Below are 21,247 nucleotides of genomic sequence, written 5' to 3' on the forward strand. Positions count from 1 at the left end.
ACTACTTCCCTGACTTGTAGGAAGATCAGGGATTCCTCATCCATTACAGGAGGTAACCAATTAGCATGGTCTATGTGTTTTTTTATTCAAGTACATTTCACTTTGAACTTCCTGTATTTCACACACATTTTTTTTTTTAAAAAAACCCTCCATGAAATGACTGTCTAGTGAGGATCCACTCCTTGCAGGAATGCTTAGGGTGAGATAAAATTTCGGTAAGCCTTTAAGGCACAGAAAGAGTCCTGTTGAATTTGTCTTCTCCCTATAGACCTCAGGCATTGGTTTGAAGAGGGGACGAAAAGAACCACCCCCCACCCCAGCGGGCGTGGGCAGAAACTGAAGCCGACTTCGGTGGCGGATGTTGTGGCCGCCGGGCTGGAGTAGTTCCGGTTGAGGAAGTCGATGGTGGGGCTGGTCCCTTCCTTGCCTGCCTTCCCGGCGGCCGCTGGTTGGCTGAGCCGGCGTGCGCTCCTCTTGGTGTCGGCGTGACAGGAGGAGGGAAGAGCTGGAGGAAGCTCCGCCGCCGCTGGGTTGCCGGCTTGCTCGGAGTTCCTCCCTTTTGGCTGTTGGCGCTCCGCTCGCTCGCCCCCTTCTCTCCTCCTCCGTCCTCGTCCGCACGGCTGTTGGGGCGCCCGCCTCGCGGTGCCTCCGGTCTCCCCCCCTGCTTCTCTCTCTCTCATCTCTTCCCCTCCCGTCCCTTTCCTCTCCCCTCTCCCTTTGCCCTTCCTCCCTTCGCCATGTCCACCCGTTCGTGCCGGGAGAAGGCGCAGAAGCAGAACGAGCAGCACCAGGCCATTCTGGCCAAGCTCCTGCGGGAGGAGGACAACAAGTACTGCGCGGACTGCGAGGCCAAGGGTAAGTGAGCTGGGAGGAGGGCGAAGGGGCAGCGGGGGCGTGGCCTTGGGAGCCGCCGGGTGGACAGGGCGGCAGGCTGAAGGTGAAGGTGTGTCACAGAGCCGGGGGTGTTTTGTGGTGTTGGATGTGGGAGAGCGAAGGAGAGGGTGGGGGCAGTGTTCCCTCTAAGCTGAGTTAGCGTGAGCTAGCTCACAGATTTTTAGCCTCCAGCTCACACATTTTTGTCTTGGCTCAGGAAGGATGACCCCAAAGCACAATTGATGCAGTAGCTCACAACTTTAATGCCAGTAGCTCACAAAGTGGAATTTTTGCTCACAAGACTGCAGCTAAGAGGGAACATTGGATGGGGGACTCTGGAAGGCCTGGTAGAGACTGACCTGGCAGAGACTGACCAAGAGAGAGATCTTGGGGTCGTGGTAGATAATTCACTGAAAATGTCAAGGCAGTGTGCGATTGCAATAAAAAGGGCCAACGCCATGCTGGGAATTATGAGGAAGGGAATTGAAAACAAATCAGCCAGTATCATAATGCCCCTGTATAAATCGATGGTGCGGTTTCATTTAGAGTACTGTGTGCAATTTTGGTCACCGCACCTCAAAAAGGATATTATAGCATTGGAAAAAGTCCAGAAAAGGGCAACTAGAATGATTAAAGGTTTGGAACACTTTCCCTATGAAGAAAGGTTAAAACGCTTGGGACTCTTTAGTTTGGAGAAATGTCGACTGCGGGGTAACATGATAGAGGTTTACAAGATTATGCATGGGATGGAGAAAGAAGTACCTTTCCCCCTTTCGTACAATACAAGAACTCGTGGGCATTCAATGAAATTGCTGAGCAGTCAAGTTAAAACGGATAAAAGGAAGTACTTCTTCACCCAAAGGGTGATTAACATGTGGAATTCACTGCCACAGGAGGTGGCGGCGGCTACAAGCATAGCCACCTTCAAGACGGGATTGGATAAAAATATGGAGCAGAGATCCATCAGTGGTTATTAGCCACATTATGTGTGTGTATATATACATAATGTGTGTGTGTGTGTGTGTATGTGTATATATATATATATATATAGAGAGAGAGAGAGAGAGAGAGAGAGAGATTGGCCACTGTGTGATACAGAGTGTTGGACTGGATGGGCCATGGGGTGTTGGCTTCCTTCAAAACTTAAGAAGAGCCTGACTGGTGGTTAGGTCAGACTCCCGGTCCATCCAGCCCAGCACCTTTGTTTTTTGGCACTGGACTGCCAGCAAAGGAGCCGAGCCCCAAACTAAGTTCCCCCTAGTGTAGTCCCTTTAACCATTGGTGTCTAGAAGATCCATGCCTCTGGATGTGGAGGTTATATGTGGCCCCTCTTTCTGATAGCCGTGAACCTCATTCTTCATAAATTTATTTAGTCTTCTCTTTTAAAGGCACCTGTGCCAGGGGCTACTACTGCATCCTGTGGCAGCAGGTTCCATAGGTCATTGGTTAGTTGTGTGCAACAGTGTGTAATTATTATTATTATTCCTGGATCTGCTGCTCTTAAATTTTATTGAGTACCCTTAAATTTGGGGGGAGAGAGGGAAGGTTCTATCTCTCCTCTTTTTGGTCACACCATGCATATTTGTATAAAAGTTTATAATGGTTTTTCATAGTAATCTTTCCCCCCTAAGCTGAAAAGTTTGGCTGCTGTCATCACTTACTGCTTAACATTGTCATCATTACACCTCTTGCTTCCTGACATTGATTGTGTGTGTTGATAGTTATTTTAGTCTTTGTGGTTGTTGGAAGGTAAAAGCTTTAAGCTGTGACAAAAGCATTTCTGTGTCCTTTAAAGATCAGGCTTCATTTGAAACAGTAGTTATCAGGAGTCAGTCCCAGAACCTTTTATTTTTCTTCCAGTAATGAAACTCAGCCCCGAACCAGAGATAACATTCTTTAGAGTGATGTTTGGAAGACAAGTCCATTATACCTTGTAAATCTCTGATGAAGAAGCTATAATTCCATGTGTTAAATTTATTCATTTTGTAATTAAAGCATTTGTATCCTGCCTTGGCTTAAGCATTTGTAAGGATTTCAGTCCATCTTGGAACACTGCGGCTAGAATTTTAAGCAGTCTTACCTGGAAATAAGGCCCATTGCACTCAGTCGGTCTTGTTTCTTTATATTGGCTTCAGGGAATAATCTCAGCTATCACATGTGTGTATTGAAACTTGGAAGATGGGCACCCAAGATAGAGGTGGTAGCTTCTGAATGTTGTTCACTTTAATTATCTCTTTCCTGAGCCTTTCTCTAATCTCCCTTAAGAAGACTCTTATATGTGCATGTTTTATGCAATATTTTTGAAGGAGGCAGGGTAATAATGTTGAAGTGGGACATCTCAGTTTTGAGCAGGGGTGGCCGAACTGCAGCCCAGGAGCCACGTGTGGCTCTCGAACTTTCTACCATCCCATCAGCCAGCTTGGATAAGGCATTCTTTTCTTTAAATCATTTATCCAAGCTAAGCCAGCTGGCAGCTTGGAGCATACATTTAAAGTTGCTTTCTTTCTCCCTCCCTCCCTCCCACCCATCTATTTCCTCCCTCCCTCCCTCCCTCCCTGGCTCTCAAACATCTGACATTTATTCTATGAGGCTCTTACATTAAGCAAGTTTTGCCATCCCGGTTCTGAGTATTCTGTGGAGTTTGGAAGTGATGAAGAGGAACACACTGAAGAGCATGTATATGACGAGAATTGATGAAATGCATTGTTATGTACAAGTACGCAAGACAAAAAGTCTAGTGGAAAGGATCATGTGGTTTTGAATGAATGTTGGTTGGTTTGTTTTTAAGTTATGAGGCAGGTACTCGTGGAGTTTTCAGTCCCTAGCAGGCTGAAATACTTATGTTTGTGTTATTTTCATATTACAGTACTTATTTTTGTATTAAAATATTTACAATTGAGCAGTTTTATCTGAAGTCTATTGTCAGTTACTTTGCAATTCAGAACTGTTGTTCTAGGTGTGATAGCACAGCTTCCTTACTCTTAACTACTTTTTCTTAACACACTCCAGAAATAACAAAGATGGAATATGACAATTACTTGTATACTCAATTGAGTGGGCTGGTAATAATCCTTTTACTTCTAAAATAGTCTTCTTTTCTTGTGTGAATTAGAACTTGTTAGATGATTCTGTAGGCTGGGAAAACAGCCTCTGTGGCTTCCTGGAATGTTTGACCTGAAACTTCCCGGATGTTTTATTGTGTTGCCCTTCCTCCACAGTACATCCCAAGCTCTAGGAGTGAGTCATATTTCAGTGGCTCGATGCTTGCTCTAACTTCACATACATCAGGAAGTTGTTTCCTTAATAGATATGGAGTTGCCTGTGGGGAATGATGAAGCACTGGGAATGGCAGGGAATTTCAAAAGTCAGAATGTTTGTAGTCTTGAGCTTAGAAGCATTGCATATTACATTGATTCACTAGGTTTGTAAAAGAAATTCCATGATCTGGGTTTCAAATTTGTCATCTTCTTACATTGTAATTTTTAAGATGGTCTGAAGGTTCACAGATAGGACTGGATAATAAATGAGGCTGAACTGTTTTCTTAATTTTCTGTTCAGAGAACTGTGAGATCAAACAAATCAGCTCTTTTCATACTTTGTATTTGCATAATGTGTTATGAGTAGTGTATTTGCATAATGTGTCGCAAAAGAATAAAACAGCAACAGCAGAAATCCAGACCAGTTGTCTTGAACTTTTTCCTATTTGGGACCAGTCTTTAACCAAAACTTGTAATATGGAAATAAGTCTAGTCTTCCTCTAGCTTTTCCTCTGTACCTCTTGTTCTTCTTCTTTCCCCGTCTCTTAAAGTAATACCCTAAACACATCAAGGAAAAAATGGTGATGCAGTCATTGTTGCCTTCTGTTTTAGGCTTGGATAGGACCCACTAATGGAACCTGACACCTAGTTTCAGATGGGTATCAGTGTTGGTCTGCGGTAGAAGAGCAAGATTTGAGTCCAATAGCACCTTAAAAGAGCTGTCCCAAGCCCTGTGACTTAGGGGAGCGGTGAGATAGAAGTTTTTAAAAAGTAAAGACCAAGATTTCTAGGATATCAGCTTTCAATAGTTAAAGCTTCCTTCATCAGATTCAAGTAGGAAGGAAGATAGATCACTGAGCCTTTATATCCCAGTCATAAGGTGGGAGGATTGTTGTAAAGGAAGGACTCCTTGGATATCTTCAAGGTGCTACTGGACTCCTCTTGCTTCGTACTCCCCAGCTAAAACCAGTGATCTTCAACACTGTGCAATAGTTATAGTTTAATGCCATAAATTGGTCAGATCTTCTCTATTGGTTCATTTACTGAATCTTGGGGGTTTTGTGGGGTGGGAGATGATATCTGGACAGTAAAACATTAAACCTCAGTATTCAAAATATCAACTTCAGTTCTATACTTGCAGCCACTGGTATCTTTGAATCCTCTTTTCATCCATAAATGTATAATCATAGAGTTGGAAGGGACCCCACAGGGTCATCTAGTCCAACCCCCTGCACAATGCAGGAAATTCACAAATACCTCCCCCTACATTCACAGGATCTGCATTGTGGTCATATGGCCATCTAGTCTGTTTAAAAACCTCCAGGGAAGGAGAGCCCTCAATCTCCCAAGGAAGCCTGTTTCACTGAAGAATAGCTCTGACTGTCAGGAAGTTCTTCCTAATGTTGAGCTGGAAACTCTTTTGATGTAAACCCATTGGTTCTGGCCCTACCTTCTGGGGCCACAGAAAACAATTCTGCATCATCCTGTATATGACAGCCCTTCAAGTACTTGAAGATGGTGATCATATCACATCTCAGCCACTTCCTCTCCATGCTAAACATTCCCAGCTCCTTCAGCCTTTCTTCATAGAACTTGGTCTCCAGCCCCATTTGTTACCCTCCTCTGGACCTGTTCAAGCTTGTCTGTATCCTTATTAAAATGTGGTGCCTAAAATTGAACACAATACTCCAGGTGAGGTCTTACCAGAGCAGAGTAAAGAAATACCATCACTTCATGTGATTGGGACACTATACTTCTGTTGATACAGCCCAAAATTGCATTTGCCTTTTTAGCCACCGCATCACACTGTTGGCTCATGTTCAGCATATGGTCCACTAAGACCCCTAGATCATTTTCACACATACTACTGCCAAGACAAGTCTCCCCCATCCTATAACTATGCATTGGATTTTTCCTACCTAAATGCAGAACTTTACATTTATCCCTGTTAAAATTCATTTTATTGGTTTCACCCCAGCTTTCCAGCCTGTTAAGATCATCCTGTATCTTGTTTCTGTCTTCTACTGTGTTAGCAACCCCTCCCAATTTAGTATCATCTGCAAATTTAATAAGCATTCCCTCTATTCTTTCATTCAAATCATTTATAAAGATGTTGAACAAAACAGGTCCCAGGACAGATCCTTGAGGTACTCCACTTGCTACTACTCTCCAGGAGGATCACAAGCACTCTTTGGGTGTGATCTGTCAGCCAGTTACAGATTCACCTAACGGGGTCCAAACCACATTTTACTGACTTGCCAACAAGGATAGTATGTGGAACATGTATGGAGAACCATGCATTTGCAGAGGGCTGTAAATTCTTTCTGGCTATTAAGAGGGAGAGTGAAGTAGTCTGGTATTTTTAGGTTGTTGCTAATCATGAAATCTGAGTCCAAATGATAAAAGTGGCTTTATGGTCATGATAAGAAAAGGTTTGCTTAGCTCACATTTTGTTGCACAAATCTTGGTTAGTTTGCCGAATAAACCACAGTAAGTTTGTATATTCCATGAAGGTAAATTCAGGTCGGTAGGCATGTTGGTCTGAAGCAGAACAAAGTTTGAGTCCATGGGCACCTTTAAGATCAACAAAATTTTATTCAAGGTATGAGCTTCTGTATTATCCGAAGAAGGGTGTTTTCACACAAAAGTGTATATCTTGAATAAAATTTAATTGGTCTTAAACTGGATTCAAACTTTGCTAATCTACTATTTAAGTTCTTTACTGCCTCAGGCAGAATCCCTAAAGGCTGTCCCAAGCTGCTTTGCGTGGCCCTGCTGCTATTACTGGTCAGACACAATAAATGGGCAACAAATTGATAGGCAGACTTAGGACAAGCCAAGCTTCCTCTGAAATGTTTGGACTGTACTCAGCTAAGCCAGTTTTCAGTAACCCCTCCCTTTCCTCTTTTGGCCTGTTTCACTGCCTTTCCCAAACTATGTAATGGAACAAAATAGATCTTATACAGCCTCCTCCCGCTGCCCTGCTGTTTTGCCACATTCCCTAACCTTGTAAAATAAACGCCCTGGGAAAAGCACATGCAATCATGGCCAGATCACTCACTCAGATGTTCTTTCTTTGGACATAAGAAGAGTTTAAAGGGGGAGCTCTTTTTGAGGAAGAAAGTACGACAATTGGTGGGTTGTGGACTGTATTTTATGTGAGCCAATTTCTATTTATGTTGGCAGACTGTACCCATGGGATTGAGCAAGAACTGTCCCATTGCTCTTTGGATTTATTCTCTGTAGGTGTTATTGCACCTGGTTAGTGAGTCATCACTGCAAGGGGTGTTTGGGAGTGGAAAGAAGGTGAAGGCAGGTAGGGAGGAAGGTGAATCTTGAGGAAGCACCACCAAATGCCAACTATTGCAGAGAATGTCTGAATTAGATGTAATTAGAAACAGTTTCTTAAATCCTCAATTGACAAGTAGTGCAAACTACTGTATTGTATCTATTGATAAACGATTGGTTGGGCAGCCTATATTTAGATAAGAGCATAAGAAGAGCCCTGCTGGATCATAACAAATGTCAAGGATTTTTTGAGCAGGAATGCAGTTCTGTCTGGTGTTAGGGGGTGTGGCCTAATATGCAAATGAGTTCCTGCTGGCCTTTTTCTACAGAAAAGCCCTGTGTGAAAGAATGGTGACAGCGGGGGTGTAGCCTAATATGGAAATGAGTTCTGAGCTTTTTCTACAAAAAAACTGATAAATGTCATGATAAACTAGAGTTTGAGCAAACCATGATTTATTGTGATGTTCAAAAGCAACCATTGTGATCTTTTTACATCTGAATTCAATAGAGACTCTGTCTTAGATATAATTTACACTGGTTTAATTCTTTAGGAGCTAATAACTAACAGCTAAATGGCTGGATGTCGTACTAAATACAAAAAACCATAACTGTGATATATGGGCTACTATATCTTTTAAATAAAACTACTTATACATTTCACAGCTGTCATTCACACAAAAAATTAACAGTAACAGCCACAAAGGTATATGATATTTTCTACAGTTCATTCTTGTACTGTAATACAGCATTTTCAACATACCGGTAGTTCATTATTTATGAGCTACTATATCTTTTTACTAAAATAACTACTTATAAATTTCGCAGCTATCATTCACGGCATTTTCAGCAGAGTTAATTCCATTTTTTTATGGGCTAGTATATCAACGAGTAACAAGTTGTAGACTCGTTTCGTGTTGTCACTTCATCAGAAGTCTTATTATCGTCCTCTTGTTGGGCTGTAATAAGGAGGAAGACAGTTTCTTTTTATATGCAAGTCCAAAACCTTCTGTTTCATTGCAACACTCCATAAATATAGGCACTGAGGCTTCATGAAGGGAACCACCCATTGTTGCCATTCATTTTTATATAGGGAGCAAGTCAATCATTTTTCTTTATGAGGTTCCAAACCTTCTGTTCAATAGCTGGCATAATGTTCTCCAAAATTACAAGCAATGAGTCCTCATGGAGAAGAATATAATTCATATAAAGAGCATGTCTTCTTTTTTAAGCAGGAACAAAGCCTTTTTCTTCTACTGATTGGGGAATTGCAGTGAAGAGGAAGAATCTGGTGAAATAACCTTTCCTTACCCAGGCCATTTTACTGGATTTTACCTCCTCATTACAGCTCCCCATGTTGTGATTGATTTTATTTATTACAATAGATTGAGGAGGAAGTAGTAGTAGTTTTATACCCTGCCCTTCACAACTCAAAGGAGCCTTGGAGTGGCTTACAAATCACCTACCCTTCCTCCACCCACAACAGATACCCTATGAGGTAGGTGGGGCTGAGAGAGCTCTGACAGAACTGTGACTGACCCAAGGTCACCCAGCTGGCTTTATATAGAACCTTAGGGAATCAAACCTGGTTCTCCAGATTATAGTCCGCCACTCTTATTCATTACAGCAAACTGAAGTACTTGTAAGTCTGTCTCTTTAAATTCAAATTACAGCTTTCTAGGATGAAGTGAATTGTTTTGATCCTTTCCAGTCTGGGTTTAGACCAGGTTATAAGACTGAAACAGCCTTGGTTGTCCTGGAGGGTGACCTGCACTGGGAGGTAGATAGAGGGAGTCCTGTTGTATTAATTCTCCTGGATTTCTCAGTGACTTTTGATACCACCAATCATCGTAGCCTTCTTGGCTGCCTTTTTCAGCTGGGATTGGGAGGCACCTGGAGAGTAGGTTTCAGAAGATGGTGCTGGGGGACTGCTGTTCAGCTGTTCGGCTCCATCTTGTCTCCTGTGTCCCCTATATAAAACAACTGGGGTAGGTCATCTGGACATTAGTGTCACCACTATACAGATGGCATTCAGTTCTGTCTTTCACTTTCAGATGATTCCAAAGAGGCTGTTAGAACCCTGAAGGTATCAGCTGTTCTGGATGGAGTTGCACTCCTCCTGAAAGACCAGGCCCATAGTCTGGAGATGCTGTTTGACTCATATCTGTTGATGGATAAACAGGTGGCAGCTGTGGCCAGTTTTATCAGTTTTGACTGTTAGTCAGCTGTGGCCTTCCCTGGGATGCATGCGTTTGATTCATCTAGATTAGATTATAGCAATGTTCTCCACATGGGGCTGCCCTTGAAAAGTGTTTGGAAATTTCTCTTGGTGCAAAATGTTGTAACTAGGATCTTGATTGGAGTGCATCATGAAGATTTTATTACTCCTGTCTTGGCCTATCTCTGCTGGCTTGCAATCTGTTTCCAGGCATAAATCAAGGCGCTGCTGTTTAAATTTCTTTATGGTTTGAGACTAAAATACCTGCAAGTATGTCTACTCCCTAATGAACCTACCCACCCACCACAGTCATCTTCTGAGTCCCTGCTTCAGGTGCCCATGTTTTCTGAGATTAGGTGAGTGGCAGTGTGGGAAAGGGCCTTCTTGGTTATGATATCAGAACTCCAGACTCCCTCCCCATCTGTCTCCTATTGCCATGTTCTGTCAGTAGGGGAAGACTAGAGTTTACCTGCGGGAGGAGATGGCAATAGAAGAGGACAGATGAGTCCTGTTTCATTTGTCATTCCCCCTTCCTGCCCATTGTTTTAATTCCTTAATTTTTTGTGTGTTTATGTTTCCACTCTGATTTTAATTGTTCTGAGGATGTATTTTTGAAGGCTTTAATGGTTTAAAAATGTGATGTTTATTATGGATGTTTTTTAATTTGTTAGCCACCTTGGTAGACCTTATGAGGGCAGAATGGTGGGGTATAAATTTTGTAAATGAAAATAAAACGTGAAAAGCTTGTTGACAAATTGACGCAAGAATTGTTTAAATCTTGATACTCCGTTGGCAGTGCATGAACCTGTTTGTGTTAGCCACTGATAACTTCTGCTGTAAGCATTCCTTATGGGAGATACAGCAATTATTTTACAGAGGAAATCAATTTTGTCCTTTTTTGAATCACAGTGAGTACGAATTAACCTCTAATTTGTGGATTTTGGTGTATATACTTAGCATGCTCCGCTTTGCACACTTTGAAGTTATCTACCCCAAAGATAGGGTTTTTTTTAGTAATATTAGTGGAATCGACTTATTGGCTATGAGTTAGCCTTTAAAATATCCAGGAAACTGTAATGGTGGTGCTACTTTGGAACTTTGGTTCTTGAAGTTACCATTTCCTTGAAGCTTCTGCTACTTGTATACTAATTAGAATAGTAAAATAGAATAACAATGCCTTCTGCTTACAGATGTGCAGTTACTAGAAGAATAAATTAGAAATAACTGGTGCTGTAGGGTGAGCTTATGAAGAGATTATCTTAAAAGAGTTCTCTTAAAAGTATATTGGTATAAGTGTGCAGTTAATGTATAAAGAAGAAATAACATGAATCGGCAGGTTAAAAAGAGATCTGATTTATTAAGCCAAAAAACACGGAGAAGATACCTTGTCTTCAATTTCTGCTAAAGGGGAGAAAAAGTGATTAATTTCCTAGAAATACAGACGACTTCAAAATAACTTTGAGAAATACTCACGAAAATTCTTTTCGAAATAAGTAATTTTATGGTAGTGCCTCACCAGGATTGTAGCACTCTGAATCTTCAAAGACATTCGATAAATTGAGTAACCCGCAAAACCCAGAAGGAAAGCATATTGTAGTTTAATCATTAAAGGATTCATGAAAGGTGACATATTGGAAGGAGAGAAATGGTGGTATGGTAGGCATTCACACTGAATTTATATTGTAGGCTTCTTGGGCCAAATATCTGTCTTATTTTTGTTGTTGTTGCTGCATTGTATAGTGCCTTGTACCTGGGCTCCCTGTTTTACACTGTGTGGGCAGAGCAGTAATTCAGTCTGCACCTGCCTTTCCACCCTTTTGAGACCTCTCTCTTTCTCTCATGCCACATGAACACACTTCCTCTCCTAATTTCCCCTTCCATTCAGGCCTATAGCGGGGGGGAGGGGCAGGGGTCCATGCCTCACCAATCAGATCTTTGTCAGATCTTTCAGGCTCCTCCAATCACTCCCCTGTTGCCTGCGAGGGGTGGGACCAAGAACTGAGATGCCTCCTGCTGCTGCCATATTCATGCGGCTGGACTGAGGAGGAACAGCAGCCGCAGTGGTGGCAGCAGCCAACAGCACATGGAGCAAGCGAGCCTCTTGCTCTGGCCATACCTCTCTTCTCCCATTCTGGAAGGTGGTGGTGCATGGCCCCACATACTCCAGGGCTCTCCACCATCACAAGAAGCAGCAGTTAGGAATAGTGGGGAATAACAGTGTGGGGTGGGGGGTTCTTCTTTTTTTTAAAGAAGTATGGGTCTGGCAGTCTAAACTGCCCCCTGCTCCTCCCCAGCAAAAAAATCCTGCTGTGGGCCCCACCAAATGTGAAATCCTGGCTACAGCCCTTCTTCCATTGCACCTTGACGATTGGATATGTCAGCAGCATGGTAACGAATGGATCTCCTGTAGTTTGCACTGGGCACAGGTGGGTGGGAATAAATATTATTTATAGTCTGCATTTCTCACTGAGACTCAGGGTGGATTACACATTATAAGTCAACACGCTCAATAGGATAGGATGTCCAGTAAACCATGTAATAGGATAATACTATAAAAACTGTAAAAACCTGGAATAAAGTTAAAGCAAAGCATAAGTACTAACATGGCACGTTAAATGATGTGGAAACTCACAGTAGTATAGTCCACAGTCGTTCCCTTTATTAAAGCATTCTTCCTGAACCATTCTATTACAATAAAGCTGTATTAGTTTTCTAAAAATGCCCTCCTGAATAATTCCATTTTGTATAGTGTGTGAAATACCAGGAAAGCAGGGGCCTTCCTTATCTTATCAGACTGGCCATTCCATAAAGTGGGAGCCTCAGCAGAGAATGCATGATTACTGTCAATGACTAATTTGACAATTTGCAAGCTGGCATTTGCAGAAGGCCCTGTTCTGATGGGCGACGCTGTTGTGGGAGAGCATAGAGAGAGAGGAAATTATGAAGGTACGAGGGACCAAGACCATGAAGGGCTTTGATTGTGACAGCCATTGTGCCTTGAATATAACTCAGTAACTGATAGACAACAAGTAGAGTGACTTCAGAATGGACTTAATGTGTGTACTCCACCCAGCTCTTGATAATAATCAAGCTGTGGTATTCTGCACCAACTGGAGGGTTGAGGGTTGACCTAGTAGTCTAGTTTTGTTGTTACTGTGGCAGGGATACAGGAGGCCAGATAAATTGCGAATGTAGGGGGCCATCTTCCGGGCTAAACTAAGTGGGTAGAAAAGTTTGAGGTTTTTTTGCAGCTGAATTAACTGGCTTCTTCAGCAGTAATGTTGGATCCAGTATAACCCCTAAGCTCTTGATGTAATCAACCAGGGTCAGCTGAATCTTTCTGTATTGTCAGGATTTAGTTTCAGTTTGTTCACTCTGAGCCTTTTAACTACACTGAGCAGGTAGTGATATAGGACCTCTAGCAGATCACCAGGAGATCTGGATGAGATATAGTCCTGTATCAGCATTTGATGAAAGCCAACCCCAAAACTATGAATGATTTTTTCTAAGTGCTTTACACAGAGGTCGAATGGAATGGAGGATAGGACTGCACCCTCTGGAACCCCACAGGACAGATCCTACACAACTGGTCAAATGGTCTCTGATGGCAACCCTTTGAGTCTGATTTGTGAAAACTGAATGATTTGAACCAGTCCAGAACACATTCTTTGAGACCTGTTTCTGTCTCCAAATGCCTCAACAAGATGGAATGGTCCACTGTATCAGAGGCTACAGAGAAGTCCGGTAGGAGCAACAAAGAAGCATGGCCTTTATCTACTTTCAGATGGCAGTCATCAACCAAAGTCATCATGGCTGTTTCTGTCCCATAGCCTGGCCTGATGCCAGACTAAAAAATGGTTCAGTGCAAGATAACCTGGAGTTGCTCAGCTGCTGCAGTCTCAGTCATGTGGTCAAGAAAGGGTAGACTACAGAATAGGCAATAATTGGCCACATTATTTTTCTGTAGGTATTTTTTTTTTAAAAAAAGTAGTGGATGCCTCTCTGGGTGGTCATGGGAAGATGTCCTGAGTTAGTGATTGATTTATGATGTACACCAAGGGCTCATTGATGTGGTCCTTACATGATTTGGGCAGTCAGGATGGGCAAGACTCTAAGACACAAGTTGTGGCCTTTACAGATCCCAGGATCTTGTCAACATTCATCACAATAATTGGGCCGGAATGATCCATAAACAGACCAGACAATATAGTATGCAGTCTTCTGACTGACCAGCATCCAATTATTGTGTATTAGCAATATTTTATTATCACCCTCCAAAAAACTGCAAAAGCTTTGCAACTAATTGTTTGTTCTGAGTCAATAAAGGCTCAGATTTAGGAGTCATCAAATGCAGATATATCTTCAACAATTGGGATGGTTGTGAACTAGCTGAAGCAATGGTAGTCAGTTTGGTGTAGTGGTTAAGTGTGTGGGCTTTAATCTGGGAGAACCAGGTTTGATTCTCCACTTCAGCACATGCAGCTGCTGGTGTGACATTGGGTCAGCCACAAGTTCTCAGCAGAGATGTTATCTCAAGAGCAGTTCTGAGAGCCCTCTGAGCCCCACCTACTTTATAGGGTGTCTGTTGTGGGGAGGGGAAGGAGACTGAGACTCTGAGTGAAGTGTGGGCTATAAATCCAATCTCTTCTTCTTTAGCTGAGAAGTAACTTTTTTTTTGCTAGCACTGCTGCTTCATTGGTCTTCCCGTGAGCTCTATAGCATGCTCTTATCAGATTCAGTGTGAATTTTTCGCTAGCATTATTCACGATGTCTCCTGTCTCTTTTCAGTTCACTTTGATTCATGGTAAGCTAGGGGCTGGGTTCTGCATCAAGGATGGAAGAGGTTGTCCTGAGGGGCATCCTTGTTGCTAGCTTTAAAGAGCTTTGCTTTCCAAACTCCCACTGCAGCCTCAACAGAGCACATGTTTGAAATCTTAGTCACTTAGAGCATTCTGGAATCCAGTAGAATCCATGAGCCTCCATGGGCAGATCGTTTTAACTGGGGCCCCTTTCCTGCAATGGGAGTTTGCTTTCTTGACTAGATAGTCGGACTATGATTCAGGCTGCATCTCTGATCCTGAAACCAGACTGTTCATCAAAGTCTCTGTTGTGTCTTGCATTTCAATCCTGAAATTACAACACAGCGGATGCTATGGAGATTACCAGTGGAAGTCTACTGGTCCCTGGATGTATCTCCACAATCAAGATCTGCCAATCAAGATCTGTGGCGGGAAGTTTAACTGGCCAGGATTGGACCTGGCCAGACTGAGGGTTGTTCCGGGGTATGTATATAATCGAGACCCGGCCCGCGTTGCCTTGCCTTGTGATGTACTCACTAATAAAGCATGTTGCCTTCAACACGTCTCGTCACTCAGTACATTACAGTGGCGACGAGGATGGGATTCTAGCCAAGTAACTCCCCAAGCGGGACTTCACTGACCTGGTCGGAGATGAGGAAGGCACACATTCGGAAGCGCCCGCCACCACCACCGCCATGGCTAACCCAAGTGGGACGACGGGCCACCTGGCAGAGTTCGACCCTGCCAACCCCGATAGGTGGGAGATCTACACGGAGCGGGTGGACTGCTATCTACGAGCGAACATGATTACAGCCGACAGCTGTAAGAGAGACATGCTCCTGAGTGTCTGCGGGGAGGCCACATTCAAGATTGCAAAGGCCCCCGCAAAGATCATGGAGAAAACATACAAGGAGATAGTCAGACTCCTGACCGGGCACTTCTTGCCCCAGCCTTCCATCATCGCCCGCTGATTCCTCTTCCACAAGAGGGATCAAGGGGCGAGAGAGACAGCCGCCATCTACCTGGCCGCTCTCTGCCAAATCGTGGGGAATTGCAGCTTTGGCAAGCTGGAGGAAGTCCTGAGGGATCGTTTCGTCTGGGGCCTCCGAGACGAAAGACTGTAGCAAAAGCTCTTTGCAAAGGAAGAGCTCACCCTCCAACTCTCCTTCAACGAAGCCACCGTGTTTGAGAGAGCAACCAAAACTTATAACAACCCATGAGCGGAAACCGTCCACCAGGAGGAGATGGCACCGGGCAGCCCAGAAGTGGAGGAGGCAAACCAGCTACGTCGCCAACCAGGAATGGGGCCGAGAGCGCCCACTCAGCCACGAGCGACAGAGAGACCAGCCAACAGCAAGTGCGCCAGCTGTGGGGATCCACATGAATGCCAGGACTGCCCCTACTGCAACGTGGACTGCAGGAACTGCGGAAGAGTGGGCCACATAGCGCGGGCTTTCTGGGCCAAGGCCACCCGCAGACGCCAGTCCACCAACCACGACTCGACCGATGCCTGCTCGACCACATCGACTAGCCTGCAGGTAATGAACTTGCCCCTCACCACCCCAGATAAGGTCAGGGTGTCGGTCCTAATCGAGGGCGCTCCATGCCTAATGGAGCTGGACTCGGGCTCCTCCATAATTTCAGAGGATTCTCTAAGAAAACTTTGTCCCCGTGGCCAGCCCCGGCTGCGACCGGCGGACTTCATACTGCGGGACTTCCTAAAAAACCCTGTACAGATTATGGGTTGGACCACTGTAAGGGTAGAGTTTAAGAACTTTAAGGGCAAGCTGGACATTCTCGTGGTCAAACACCAGCTCACCACATTACTGGGGCTGGCCTGGTTTTGACCGCTGGGTATTCAAATAGTGAGGGTGCAGCAGATGCAAATGCGAAATTTCGATCACATGTGCCAGGAATTCCTGGCAAAATTTCGATCACATGTGCCAGGAATTCCTGGAAGTGTTTGATGGGTCCATGGGGTGCTACAAGGGGCCTCCCATCACCTTACCCCTCAATCCCCACGTGAGACCGATAAGGCTGAAGGCCAGGCGAGTTCCGTTTGCTCTTAAACCAAAAATAGAAGCGGAGCTGGACTGCCTCACGGCCCAGGGAGTGCTAGAACCGCCTATGTTGCATGGGAAACACCCATAGTCATTCCAGTGAAGCTGAATGGAGATGTGCACATATGCGCTGATTACAAGTGCACAATAAATAAGGCACTTCAGGACAACCCATATCCCATTCCGGTGGTCAGCCACGTACTGGCAGCCCTAGCTGGCTCTAAAGTTTTTGGGAAACTGGAGTTGGCCCAGGCTTACCAGCAACTCCCGGTGGACACCAAGACAGCAGAAGCCCAGATCATTTTGACTCACAGGGGAGCTTTTTGGGTGCAGCGGTTACAATTTGGGGTTAGTGTGGCTCCAGGGATTTTTCAGAGCATAATGGATTCTCTTCTCAAAGGGATCCCCGGGATGCAACCATTCTTTGATGATGTTTTGATCGCCGCCCCAGACGCTGAGGAGTTCAGCAGCCGTCTGCGTGAGGTACTCCGCTGTTTCCAGGCGGCGGGACTTAAAGTAAAGCGGGAGAAGTGTTCCCTTGGGGTGTCGAGGGTAGAGTTCTTGGGGTTTGCAGTAGACGCCGCGGGAATCCACTCGATGGCCGACAAGAACAGGGCTATTGTCCAAGCCCCGGCCCCCACGTGCAAGACGGAGTTACAAAGTTTCTTGGGATTATTAAATTTTTATCATTCATTTTTGCCCCACAAACAGCCATCGCAGAACGCCTTCATAGGCTCCTCGATAAAAACGCCCCGTGAGTCTGGGAAAAGAAGCAGGCCGCCGCTTTTCAGGCAGTCAAGGACCTCCTAGTTTCCAATGATGTGCTCCACCATTTTGACGAATCCTTACCAGTAATTGTGGCTTGCGATGCTTCCCTGCACGGGGTGGGTGTCGTTCTGGGGCACCAACTCCCAGACAGGAGGGAGGTTCCCGTGGCCTATTATTCGAGGACCCTGACCCCCACAGATCGCAACTATGCCCAGATAGACAAGGAGGCCTTGACAATAGTGGCAGGTGTGCATAAATTCAACGACTAGCTGTACGGTAGGTGTTTCACGATTGCCATGGACCATAAGCCGCTACTGGGTTTCCTTGCTGCAGACCGCCAGACACTGCAAATTCTGTCACAGCGCATCCTGTGGTGGAACCAGTTCCTCAACTCGTACACATATTCCCTGGACCACCACCCCAGCAAAGCTATGGGACACGCGGACGCCCTCAGCCACCTGCCGCTGCCCATGTGATGCTTATAGAGACTCTACCAGAGAGGCCCCTCCATGCCGCTGAGGTAGCTAGGGCCATGGGTAGAGACCACATCCTCACACGTGTTTTAAACTGGGTGGGAAGGGGGTGGCCCAAGGGCAAACTGGACGCAGAATTCAGGGATTCGCATCATGCAGAGAAGAATTGTCCAGGCATAAAGGGTGCATTCTCTGGGGTAGCAGGGTGGTGGTCCCCCCCCCATTGCGGAAGCAAGTGCTGGAAGCATTACACGAAACGCACCTGGGGATAGTGCGTATGAAGGCCCTGGCACGTAGCTATGTATGGTGGCCGGGGATGGACGGATAGAAGGGTAGGTTCGTAGGTGCCAAACCTGCCAAGAGTCCTGGCCTGATCCGCCCAATGCCCCTGTCCACCGCTGGGAGTCCAACAGGAGGCCGTGGTCCCGGTTACACCTAGACTTTGCGGGGCCATACCAGGGCCAAATATTCTTTATTCTTGTCGATGCATACACTAAGTGGTTGGAAGTGATTCCCGTAGCTTCAACCTCCACCGCGGCAGCGGTCAGAGCCTTGCAAAGGGTCTTTTGCACTCATGGGATTCCCGAGACCCTCGTCACAGACAACGGGACCGCATTCACCTCCCGGGAATTCCAGGAGTTCTTGAATCGGTACCTCATCCAGCACATTCGGTCTGCCCCTTTCCATCCAGCCACCAATGGCCAAGCAGAGCACATGGTGCGCACCACTAAAGAGGCCCTGGGTCGCATTGTACAGGGAGATTGGGATCACCGCCTGGCAGCCTTCCTATTTGATAACAGAATCACCCCCAACCCCATCACTGGGTTAAGCCCTGCCGAGTTACAATGGGGAGGAAGTTGATCACAAGGCTAGACAGGTTGCATCCTGACCGGGCTACGGACCTCCGCAGTTCCCCCGAAACCAGGGAAGCCGCTAGGGGATTCTTTCCTGGGGATCCGGTATACGCAAAGAACTTTGCAAGTGGGCCGGAGTGGTTAGCTGCCCAGGTGCTGCGGGTCACTGGGCCCAGCTCCTACGAGGTCTCATCGGAGGGGGGCCAGATCTTAAGGAGGCTTATTGACCAGCTGCACCATCGCACATTGCCGGAAGAACTGACAGCGATCGGGGGAGCGGGAAGCGGGGGGGGGAATTCAAACAGCAACACCCCCAGAAGTTGCCCAGCCTATGCCGGCCGCACCAGCTATGCAGGCGGAAGAGCACCACAGCGGAGGGAGCACCCCCCCAGAGAGGAGATTCCAGAACAGCAATAGGCGACAGACAGCCCTTTTCCAGCGTCACCCCACCACGAGGAACCAGCTGCCCTGCCAGCCACAGCGGCTGCTCCAACTTCCCAAATAACCCCGAGGAGGTCGACCCAGGAACGCGGGACGCCAGCCTACTTGAAAGACTTCGTGTCTTAAACTAGGGGGGGAAGAGTGTTGTGTCTTGCATTTCAATCCCGAAATTACAACACAGCGGACGCTACGGCGGTGACCAGTGGAAGTCTACTGGTCCCCGGATGTAGTTCTGCAAATACGTTCCGCCAATCAAGATCTGTGGCGGGAAGTTTAACTGGCCAGGATTGGACCTGGCCAGACTGAGGGTTGTTCCGGGGTATGTATATAATCGGGACCCGGCCCGCGTTGCCTTGCCTTGTGATGTACTTGCTAATAAAGCATGTTGCCTTCAACACGTCTCGTCACTCAGTACATTACAGTCTCAGTGCAAGATTAAGTCAAAGGTGCAACTATTTTCACATGTTAGGCCTGTCATGATTTGAGAAAGGCACAGAGGAGTCAAAGAAGCCATAATGTGGGGCCAGCCCAGGCAAGAAGCATGCTGGTGTTGATGATGATGAAGAATGTTTTCCATTCAGTAATAGTTTGTGTGACGGAACCGGCCCGATTCTGCCTTCAGACCCGGTCCCGTCAACTCCCTATTGAGTCGCCAACTCCTGGAGGGAGCTATTTCTCCTCCTGCCCCTTGGGCGCGCTGCCACCACCTGCTCAGTCCCGGGGTTCAGATTGAGAGGAACAGGACTCCCAATCCCCCTCTCCAGCTATGAGGCCCGGCCTCAAGGTCCTCTGCCACCCTGTACTTGGGTTTCACAGAGACCTCAGCACTTCTTTGGGGCACCCCTGGAGGATTGGCACCTTATCCAACTGCATGCCTTCCCCCTTCCCTGGGGCCCCCTTCTTAAAAACAGCATGGTCTAAAGCGGTTTGGGGATCTATGTGGTACAGAGATTGACTGCCAGCATTTAAAACAGAAAAACTATTTATTTACAAGAGAAAAAGATAGGAAAAGAAAAACAAAACAAAAACAGTTGCATTTACAAAATTAGCACAGCACAGCACCCGTACAGCAACCAGTATAACAAAGAAAAGTTGATTATAAACGCATCCTGCTGGCCCTGATCTAAACATGCCCTGCCCTTTTGGATGACTTACTTTGTCTTACTGCCTGGAGGCCTCATTCTCTTTTGAATAGGCCGCATGCACAGGCAGGAGCTCTCCCACTGGCAACCTCTTCCTTCGAGCTGCAGCCGAGAACTGAGAAACTCCTCCTCCTAGCACATGCCAAGAACAAAAGAACTTCCTGCCTCTCTAGGAGACTTTCCCCCTAGAGTTGTTGGTTTGGCTCTGGAAGGGAGGGGGGGGGTTGGAGGGAGGCTACAAAGCCTGCTGAGGAATTTACTGATCCCTGCCAATGAAGCACCAGCACTCTAAGATGGTGTTTCTCCACAGTTTGTATAAATTCATTTTCTCTAGAGAGGTAGCCCTGATGGTTTGTTGCAACATCTACATCTGAATGTTGCTATTATTCAGCAAGAAAGCTTCTAAGGGAGACTGCTGCATAAAATTGCTGTACTAGAGTTTATCAAGATTGATTCTAATCATTTTAGGGCATGGTTGAGATCAGGATTTTCTCTCACTATGAGTGCTAAATTAACATAGCAAAGCTAGATGATTATTATGGCCAGTTACTGCTGTTGTAAAAGATCACTTGTTCTTGTATACATTTAAGCTTTGCGTCAGAAATGTTAGACTGTAACTCTCAAATTTCATGGCCTTTCTCCGGCATTGTTTAGTTTCCCTCTTCTATATTTCTCTGTATCTGAAGTAGGTTTTCATGTATGCAAGCCAATGCCGTAATAAACCCATTAGTTTTTAAGGTGCCCAAAGGCAAGGGGTGGCCAAACTGAGGCTCAGGAGCCACATGTGGCTCTTTTACACATATTGTGTGGCTCTCAAAGCCCTCACCACCCCTGTTGGCTGGCTTGGAGAAGGCATTTGTCTCTTTAAATCCCTTCTCCAAGCCAAGCCAGCTGGCAGCTTGGAGAATTCATTTAAAGTTGCCATGGCACCTAGAAATTTCATAGTGGCACCAAGTATTTTCCAAAGTGATTTTATTGTAGTGTATCTTGACCTTTCTCAGCATATGTACAAAGCTTACTTATCATTTTTACTCAGTGTTTTGCTGCATACCAAATGAAGGTCTTATAATTGCATGA

At 45.6% G+C, this 21,247-nt stretch overlaps 1 protein-coding gene across 2 annotated transcripts in view; it reads left to right on the forward strand.

Annotated features, from left to right (window-relative positions):
• The first annotated feature begins 359 nt into the window (after positions 1 to 359).
• SMAP1 (small ArfGAP 1) overlaps positions 360 to 21,247 on the forward strand; it is a 114,501-nt gene continuing 93,613 nt past the window's right edge. Inside the window, exon 1 of one of the 2 annotated variants that reach the window (XM_060235596.1) lies at positions 360 to 855. In XM_060235596.1, the coding sequence (XP_060091579.1) occupies positions 738 to 855 (118 nt within the window). In that variant the 5' untranslated portion in view covers positions 360 to 737. The remainder of the gene's footprint in view (positions 856 to 21,247) is intronic. The other variant, XM_060235606.1, reaches the window with a different exon arrangement.

The sequence above is a fragment of the Heteronotia binoei genome, chromosome 1 (assembly GCF_032191835.1).
Source record: "Heteronotia binoei isolate CCM8104 ecotype False Entrance Well chromosome 1, APGP_CSIRO_Hbin_v1, whole genome shotgun sequence".
Classification (NCBI taxonomy): domain Eukaryota; kingdom Metazoa; phylum Chordata; class Lepidosauria; order Squamata; family Gekkonidae; genus Heteronotia; species Heteronotia binoei.